We start from the raw sequence: 10,474 nt of genomic DNA, 5'->3' as shown, positions 1-10,474 counted from the left end.
TCAAAAACAGGGCAGGAATATTTCCTATCATCACAATATTCATTTCCTTGGAATTATTAATATCATTCAATTCAAAAGGCATTTTGAGAAATAAATAACCAGATAAATGAACAATGTTAGATTTTTTTTTAATATTTATTTATTTATTTTGTGTGTGTGTAGCCAGCTCAGCCCACCTGGGGGCGGGGCTGGCTGGCATGTGGTGCTGGGGGATTGAACCGCAGTCCCTGTGCTTTGTTTAGCTTAGCTTGTTCTAAATAGGTGCTTTAGACCACTGAGCCATCTCAACAGCCCCAATGTTAGAATTTGAGAGCTTGAAGCAGCATTCAGAAAAATTATCTTATTTTTTTGCTACAATATATACTGTGAGTAAGCAGGCTTTTAAAATCTCTGAGATTTAATTAGGTTGGAGAAAGTTTCTTCCATTTAAAAATGACACAAGACTCTAAAGGCTTTAGAAATTCCCAGATTGGATTTAATCTTTTACTTCTGAACATAAAGGATACAAGAGTAGATAAAGAGTCAGACTGGCTCAGATCATGCTTTAATAATTAGATGAAGTCTCTAGGGAAACAATTTACTTTCTCAGTGTCAGTTTCTTTTTCTGTAAAATGGGGATAAGAATTTAGAAAGGATATAACAGTGGTGCAAACTACATGAGAAAATTAAAATGAATGCCTCTCTTACAATGTCTGCCTTAGAGGAATAAAAGCAAAGAAAAAAGTAACTTGAGAGTAGCTATTGTCAGAGAAAAACTACAAAGTCTGGGAATATAATGGTGAACAATAAAACATTTCCTGAAAACATATCCTCAATAAATTGATTCCTTTTACAAAATGTAACAGCAGCTGGATTAAAATAAAGTACAATAAAAAACTATGGTAAAAAAATGAGGTTGTCATAATCACTAGGGATTTTCTAGTCTATCCTACTATATTACAATTTTCTATTTTCCAACAAAATGATACATGAATTTGCATTTAGTGACACTGGCTTAATTAAACAATCTGAAAACTGCTACCTGTAAATTTTAACATATGCTGTACACTATATCAAGAAGTACTTCCATTACTTATAGAAATATCCTATCAAGGGATAACAGCAGTCCAAAGACACAATAAGGCTGCACTGTGAAGACTGAGTTATGCAATAACCATAAAAACAATGTTTCGCAATGGAAAACACTCAACTTTTAAAATTTTAAAGACAATAATAAAAAACAAAAATGATGCAGAATTTCAAAACAAGATGATAGGAAATTAGCCGTGGTTATTAAATGGCATATTGTTGTCTTCAAAGTAATTACCAGATATAAGCATGTAAGATTGATGAAACAATATAAAAACTAACTTATCCTTTAATGAACTAATAGAAATAGTAGTACAATTATCTTAGTGCATATATATATTCCTTCCTTCCTTTTATCCTTTCCTGTATCCCAGTTGTTCTTTCCTTTTTGAGCAGTTTCTTTCTCTTTCACAATGTCTATTGTACCTTTTGGATCTTATGCTTTCAGTATCTTATACTAAGGAGACAATAGAATGTTCACACATAGGAGTCTGAGTTATTTCATTTACAGAAAACACTTAATCTTAAATATTACTCTAACAATAAGTACGGAACATAAATTAATTAAAATAACAAAAGATCTCCAACTTGGGAAATATGAAGTACCCAGAAATCCACAAGGTGGCTCCCAAGGCTTGGCTTCTCAACATAATAGAGTTGTTTTTTATTTTCAAAGATATGAAACAAGACTTATGAATACAAAATTGACTGTTGAAAGACTCATAAATAACTGGAAGAATACAAAGCTATATAATAGAAAACTACAAAGTGAAAAAAAATGAAAATGAAAACATTTTGTAGCTCTAAATTGAAAGAGAACCTAATATTAAAAACTGGCATCAGCTTACTATTGTCAAAATTTAAAATGTCAAACTAAAATGTAAAATGTATGTAATTAATCATAACTAAATATTTTACTAAGACAATAAATGTAAAAGTACATAACACAATATCTCATATTAGCAGTATTCAGTAAGCACCTTATAAAAATTTTGAGTATCCTCTTATGCCAATTTACATCTTAAAAAGTTTATTCTCATAGTTTTATTTTTATTTTAGATTTTATTTTATTATTTTTTTTCGGAGCCGGGGATTGAACTCAGGCCCCTGTGCTCACCAGGCAAGCACTTACTACTGAGCCATCTCCCCAGCCCCTATTCTCATAGTTTTAAATTGGGGCCAGTAGACTATTTCTCCAAAGGGATAGAGAGTATCTTACAGTCTATAGCTAATAATCAGCTCCTGCCTTGGGTGAGCAAGCAGCGATAGATAATAAAAGACTGGATTTGGCTACATTCTCAGAAAACTTTAGTTACAAAATTAAGTTGCAACTCTTTTCCCTCAGATCACAGCTTGTCTAATCTTGATCTAACTTATTTAAAATTGATATAATCAAATAAAATCTGTAAAATACTAACAACATTCAAACCACACGAGGTAGTAAATGGTAATGTTCACAAAATCCCTTGGGAATCTAGCTGAACCATAATTCTTATTTGGTAAGCCTGAGGCTCTATTTTTCTAACAAGGATGCAGGCAATCCAATAATTTTTCACTCCTTTGAACGTACTGTAAGTAGCAGAGCCATTCATTTCAAATCATTTCATTTTAAGAGTCTTCTACCTTCTTAACAAGACTTTTGGATTACTTAGGTTGTATCAGCCAATATTGTACTCGGGAGGTAAAACTGAGAAATTTAATTTTAATGATTTAACTATTAATTTTTTAAAAGAGTAATGATGAAACCACAAGATGTTACATTTTATGAAATTAACAATTTTACATTTTAATTATATAGACAGATGTGTTAAATGCAGTAAAATTTTTAAAAGATCACTAAGTCAAGAAAAAGTCAACAAATTTGTAAAATTTATTCTTGGAACCTATAGATGGTGGATCCTTAACTCAAAACATATCTAGTCTTTGTGGCTTTAATGCTTGACCTCTTCCTGTCATTTGCACCTATTTACCTGTTTTTCTGCATGTCCATATTCAGGTCCTTGAGTAGGTAAAAAGCAGGAAATCTGGCCACAATTTTTTGCTCTTTCAATTAGAGACATAGCTGTTCTTACAGTGGCATTTCGAGCATGTACAAACACCATCACCTAAAATAAAGGAAAGTAATTTAACACTCCAATTCATTAAATCACAGCTTAGTACTAGCCTGGGAATCATCCTTTATAAAACAAGTATTAATTTCTTAAAATAAAGCTCAAATTTGTGAAATATCCTACATTTCCTTATTTTAGGATAAACTATATAGAGAACAAGGATGTTAAGTGAAATTCAATAATACGACTTTATTATCCTATGAATGATTTCTGTGCTAATGAGTGGATTCTATAACACTTGGAGTTCAGTTTGTGCATATCTATTATGACAATATGATTCATTATACTTTATTCATATCAGAAAATTGAGAAAGATAACTTATTCATACAAAGGAATAAAAGAAGCTTTATCATAGCTATGACTCTTTGGGAAGGTTGGTATTGAAGTAATTGTGAGGAAGGGTTAGAGGTCAAAGAAAAAACAATGCAGAGGACAGAAGGTACTCAATGACAGGCAGCAAGTGCAGACTGCTAGCAACTCCCTGATTTTATTCTCCTCAGCTGCATTCACATTCTGTCAGTTGAATATTGTGGGTGTATGAAGCTTAGGAAGCATGGAGGGTCAACCCCAAAGAGTGGCTGTGTTGGTTACAATAAGCAAATCCATAGGATTGGGACAGTCATCACTTGGGAGCACAGATCCGGCCATTGTATGCACCAGATGCCAAGACATGGGGACTTAAAATGTATTGTTTGCCTAGTTGTGCTTCAGTCTTGCTATGGTGCAATCATTATTTTCCTCTTCCTCCTTGTTAGAATGTGAATATTTTCCCTATATCAGTGTATTTCAAAAGAATTAACTTGGTTCACAGATATCAGCATATAGAGTTAGTCATGGTGAGAATTCTACCCATTAACTGCTATTTTCAAAAACCAAAAATTAGACAGAAACATGGGCTTAAAAGATAGCCAATATTTTGACTCTAGCCCTTCAAGGTTAGTGAGGACTCAGAACATGAAAGAAACTCTGTTGTGACATCCTGTAAGTAAGTGGTATCCAAAGTTTTCTGATCAAGGAGATTTTGGAGCCACAGAGGAAAATGATCAATGATACATAGTGTGCCTAAGAATAGTCACCTAGAGAAGAAAATTCTCTCAGGATTTCACAGAGAGCAAATTGGTCAAGCAATGGCCATGACTCATCCACAGGGCTGACACTGACAAAGGACCTGCAAACTGCAGTATAGAGTTATAAGATAAATCCTGAGGGTACTTGCCTGCCCTTATCTGATACAAAAGTTGCATTTCTTGTTATATAGGTCTTGCTTTATCTTGGTCTTAACTATCCAGCAGAAAGGTATAAAAATGAGGTATAAAAAGTAAAGCCATATTAATATGCTGAGCTGTAAAAGGCTCAAGTCAACAACTTCTGACAATTGCCAGTTGTGCTGATAACTCACTACTACTATGCAGTATCGGACTATATTGGGTTACTTTGCTAAATTCAAGCACCTACAATATTTGAACTGGCATCAAGTTTGAAAAGGTCCTTTAAAGACTTCTCCAAATACAGCTTCTTTAAGAGCAATGGAATACCCATCTCTGACAAAACAAAACAAAAAAGGGGGATATAAAGGACTGCTTGTTGTAAAGAAAGAAATATATATGTATATACAAGATAGTCGGGATAAATATATAGCTACTTTCTCTTAGTTCAATGAGAAAGGTTGTACTAATATTGTTTAGACAAGATATCATGTTTGCATCTTGTCCTCTGAATAACTACTACAAAGACAACAATATGCAATGTATTAATTATTGTAACTGTCTTGCTAACCTGTTCTGAAACTGTTTTTTATCATTTTTTTCTCATTAAAATGAATAATTTTTTTTAAAAAAGTATTAACTTGGCTTTAGTTTTTTAGGGTGACAAAGAGCTTACTTTTGCCTTAAGAATCATACTGTGGACTTAATTTTTATTATTTTTAATTTTTAATCTTTTTATGTATTTGGTATAGGGTTTCACTTTGCAGCTCAGACTTATAGTGATCCTCTTGTTTTCAGCCTCTGCAACACTGGGATTACAGGCATGCGCCACTACTCGGAGCCAGTGTGGTCCATGGTGCTGGGGATCTAATCCCGGCCCCTGCTCTTACCTAAGCAGACACTTAGTTCACTGAGCTTTTTTGTCGGCTCTTGGACTTAAGAGTTTTGAGCAATGGAATGCTCAAAATACTTCAGACTCATGGAGATTAACCCAATGAATGCATTTTGCATGGTGAAGAGAACATGCATTTTTCGAAGCCGGATGTGGAGTAGAAGCTTTAAGAGCTTGGCTCTTAAGTGTCTCTCAAAGATCCATGTATTAAAGCTTAATTTCCAGTCCAGCACAACTGGGAAGTGGTGAAAACTTTAAAAAGTAAGTTACAGTGGGAGGTTTTGGGTCACTAGAGTGATCCTCAAGGAAACTGCAGCCACTGGTCTCTCCTCTCTTGCTTCCTAGCCAGAGGCACATCTGGGGACACTGGTGCTGCCACGATGATGCTGTACCTTGCTAGACAACAACAGTACCTACTGACCATGGAGTGAAACCTCAGAAATTCCAACCCCACATAAACCTTACCACTTTAAGTTGGTTATCTCAGGTGATTATTATTATTATTATTATTATTATTTACAGTATTAGGAAGTAGTTTATAATCTTGTCAAACAAAATGTTTCCATATTTATGATACCACTTAAGAATTACAGTGAAGTCAAATCTTATACAACAATCATAAACTAGAATGGCTACATGTAACATTTTTAGGGTGAATGTAAATTAAAGATAAGAAGATAATGTGTTGTAGGGGATGGTAGCTCTCAATTGGATTAATTTTATCCTACCAAAAGAAGCTCTAGCATTCAGGGAGATGGCTCAGTGGAATAAGTGCTTGCCTGGCAAGCACACGGGCCTGAGTTCAATCTCCGGTTCTGAAAAAAAAAAAAAGAAAAGAAAAGAAAAAAAGAAACTCTAGTTTACCCTTAAATCTACCTTACCCACTCTAGTTAAGATGCTGTGGGCATTTGAGCAGAGACAAAACTAAGGAGACCAGACATGCTTCTGATCTGTAAGGATCAGGGAAGCATGTTCCAGTGCCACCCAGTCATTTAAGAACTGTAACCTGAGAAGGGGCCAATGCCCTATTAATAGACTCTTGTTTTTTTCCTAACTTTGAGTCTAATATGGAAATAATCTGTTTCAGTGGGGAAAAATCAGAAGTTGTTTTTCTTTCCAAAGAGTTAAAAGAATTAAAATATTGTAAATCATATAGCAAAACAATATAAGCTAATAGTCATGGAAAAGAATGTAAAAAGAATTAAAATGTGAGCAAGGAGTGGTGAGGCTTGCTTACAATCTCAACACTCAGGAGTCTAAAGCAAGAAAATCACTGTTAGTGCAAGGCCAGGACTGATGGTAAGTTCAAGGCCAGTTTGCACTACACAGTGATACTCTGTCTCAAAAAAACAAAAAAGAAATAAAAATAAAAGAATTAAATATACCTTATGTACATGAAGTATCAACTCCCCATGATGAATATAATCATTATTTACTGCTAATATGTACCAACAAAAATTTTTAAAATCCTCTCATGTGGAAAAATCCAGTACTGCATATGTCCAATTCTATCCTTGTATGTCTTGCAAACAGTAGGGTCATTCTGTTTGGCAATATAGATTGTTTTTACTAACATAAAAGTAAATTATAAAACCCCATTAACCCCAACATTAAAATTTTTAACATAAAATTTTTGAAACTGAATTAAAATGAGGTTAATTTCATTTATTTTTTCAAACACTGTTCAGCATACATATATAGCCAGTCCCGCCTCGCCTCCCCCAAAAATCTCAAAAACAAATGTCTCCTGTTCTTTTGAAGGTCAGAATCTAGTATAATAGCTTAAATAAACTCTAAATATTTTTACTTTATAAAAATTCACAGGTCAGGGCCAGCCTCATACTTCAGCAGACTAAAATGCCTGCTTAGGCAGAATGCAAGGGCCAGAGTTTGAATCCCAGTGTGTCTTGCCGGTCCCGCCCGTAGAGCACTCTGAGAGGGTGATAGAGACTGGGTATGGTGGTGCCCACCTGTAATCCCAGCACTTGGGAGGCTGAAAACAGGAGAATCACTACGAGTCCGATCTAGTAGTGAGACCCTGAACACTCTGTAAACCCTTCCCTAAAATACACACACACACACACACACACACACACACACGAAAAAAAAAAAATTCCCTATCTAATCTGTCAAATAAATAAAGGATATCAGGAAATTTTAAGGTACTTTATATAGCCAGTACAGCCTCTACATTATTTATCAGATGAGCTGGGTTTTATTTTATTTAATTACTGCTATTGTTAAATTTTATTTCTTTTTAATCTTCTTTATTTGGTACAGGGTCTTACTACGCAGCTCAGACTCAGTGCTGCTCATCTCAGTCTTCCCAGCACTGGAATTACAGGCATGTACCACCATGCCCGGTTTCAGTGGCCTGAGATGCACACCTGGGGTTCTGGCACCTGCACGGCATGTAGTACTGGGGATCAAACCCAGGTTCTTCTGCTTGCCAGGCAGGCACTTAGACCACCAAGCTACGTCCACAGTCCTCCTATTGGTACATTTTAGATATAATAACAGTTGTCCTATGGATTGTTTTTTTGGAGGTACCAGGGATCAAACTCAGGACCTTGCACTTGTCAGGCAAGCACTTATTCTACTGAGTTATCCTATGGGCCCCTGTCCTATGGAATTTGTAGCGTATATGATGTCTTGATTCTTCTGTTTGTCCCATTGGCTTCTCACTTCAACTCCTCTTTTTCTTAGTTACAAAAAGCTTTGTTTCCATTTTTCTCCTTTGTCATTTTTTTCTTTTTCCTTTCTTGGTTTCCTCTTGCCTCCTTTCCCATTTATCATTTCTTCCTATTTCACAATATGTATACATTTTTAGTTTCTCACACTACAGAAACCATTCAACATCTGTACATGGTCTCAAGTTCATCCTTTTATGACAGAGCAGTACTCCACTGTATAAGAAACCCCACATTTTTATCCATTATTCTGTTGATGGGCATTTGGGCCCTTTCCAAGATTTAGCTATCATGGACTGTGCTGCTATAAACATGAGTACTGCATATATCACTGTGGTATAATGCTTTTAATTCTTCTGGAAAGATACCAGGAAGGGGTATTGCTGGGTCAAATGGAAACTCTAGTTTTTTGAGGAACCTGCACACTGATTTCCACAGTGGCTGCACCAGTCTACACTTGCACCAATGGTGGAGAAGAGTTCCTTTTCCTCACAGTCCTATCAGCATGTGTTATTGATTGATTTCTTGATAACAGCCATCCTGTCTGAAGTGAGATGGGATGTGTTGTTTTAATTTGCATCTCTCGAATGATTAGTGATGTTGAATATTTTTTCATGTTACTTATTTGCCATTTCTACTTTTCATCTGAGAAGTGTCTGTTCGTTTCGGATGCCCAGTTTTGTATCAGTTCTTTAAATGTGGTGGCTCTGATTTTTCAAGTTCTTTACACGTTCTAGATATTAGTCCTTTGAGGAGTCACTAAGCCAGGATTTTATAATGTAGTCAGATTTATGTTTTTCATACTTAAAATGTCATATCATGTAAATCCTGATGAATTAATAGTTGTGGAGACATAAGAAAAAATGAACTATGATTCTAAATCTTCATTAATTATTTCAGCCTGACTTCTAAGTTTATCATTTTACAAAATACCTTCTACTGCTACCACCAGAAACATTAGTTACAAATACCACTTATTTTTTATTAAAGGATCCATCATGTCTGTAAAATAAACTCATAAGAATTTCTGTCTAGATTTTGCAACAGAAGAAAATGCAAGGTTCTGGGTCTCCATAAACATAATTGATTTTATTGTTAGTTAATTCAAATAGACTTATAAAAATTGTAACAAAGGACCACACAGTTTCATTTAGCAGAAATGACTCCAAATTAATCTAAAAATACAGTTAGTAACTAAGAGGCAGTTAAACACATGAGTCATTAAAAGGAGATTAAGAGCAGTAAATTTCAAGTCAACAAAGATGATGCACTGAAAAATGATAAAACTTGATAATTTTATTTGACTTTTCTTAGATTATACATTTATACGCTATCATACACATATGTCTTTAGTTAAAAAAAAGGCAATATAGTTTAAAATGTATGAAGGAATCAGCCCTGTACTTGTACAGAAAATATGGGAATCTGAATACCATCCTTGTGTGACTTATCATATAAAGCCTTCTTCATATAAATGTTCATTAAAATTGATGAATGGGGAAAAGCTCAAAAATAACTGTAAAAAACCCCCCAGGAACGCTTAAATAATTATTTCATAATGCATTTAAAGGAAAGAAGAGCATATTATTTGGAAAAGATCAAAACATGAATATTACTGAACAGAAATAGGATTTAGAAGAAACTAGTTAATATTTTCTATTCTTATTTCTCCAAGAATACACTGTTACTCTCTCATACAGAATTACCATAAGCATCTAAGGACAGGGCACAAGCCTGTAATCTGAGAACTATGGATGCTGAAAACAGGAGAATCACTAGGAGTCCAACCTGCATAGTGAGATCCTGTACCAAATACATATGGGGGGGGGTGGGAATCTCTGGACAAAATGCAAATGAAAATACATGTAGTAAGAGAATAGTTTTGAATTTTAGAACTCTTCCAACTCACCTAGCTAATTAAAAAAAAAAAAAAACAAAACAGATTTCTACTCCTTCTCCCAACAGTGTATTTTGACTAAATAGAGTGAGAGCAAACAAGAAACTGAATTTCAAAAAAGTTCCACAGAGATACTAATGCTCTTATCCCGGAACTTTCAGAACTTCTGTCATTGCTGATAACCATTATCAAAGTAATATAAATAAAATTAATTTAGCCACCTAAAAAAATGAATGGTAAGAATAGGATATAACTAAGATATATTGGCACTTATATAAATATTTATTCCTATTTTAAGTGTATTTTCATTCACAATATGTAACTAACATTCAATTAAACAATTTAAAATAATTTTAGGAGTTTTTTGGAAAATGTACTTTGAATAATGAAGTAGAAAAAAAAACAATAGAAATATTTGCCTCCCATTGCTCTAAATTTCTCTTCCTGTATTTAAAACCTCTAAGATGTGTATGTTCCTAAGCCTAGTTTTAATTCAGTCCTCATGTCAAGTCCATCTGCACAAATCCTACAAAATATCCACAAGGAAATATAAATTACTCCCAATATACCATTTAGACTACAGTAGCATTGTATGATGGTGATATATATA

At 34.3% G+C, this 10,474-nt stretch overlaps 1 protein-coding gene across 1 annotated transcript in view; it reads right to left on the bottom strand.

Moving 5' to 3' along the window:
• The window catches only part of Ascc3 (activating signal cointegrator 1 complex subunit 3), a 382,010-nt gene that overhangs the window by 174,262 nt on the left and 197,274 nt on the right, over positions 1 to 10,474 (bottom strand). The window contains exon 14 of the mRNA XM_004648215.3: positions 3,039 to 3,173. Within this exon, the coding sequence (XP_004648272.1) occupies positions 3,039 to 3,173 (135 nt within the window). The remainder of the gene's footprint in view (positions 1 to 3,038; positions 3,174 to 10,474) is intronic.

The sequence above is a fragment of the Octodon degus genome, unplaced genomic scaffold, assembly GCF_000260255.1.
Source record: "Octodon degus isolate 3935 unplaced genomic scaffold, OctDeg1.0 scaffold00362, whole genome shotgun sequence".
Taxonomy (NCBI): Eukaryota; Metazoa; Chordata; class Mammalia; order Rodentia; family Octodontidae; genus Octodon; species Octodon degus.
This window is presented reverse-complemented; position numbering and strand designations above follow the sequence as displayed.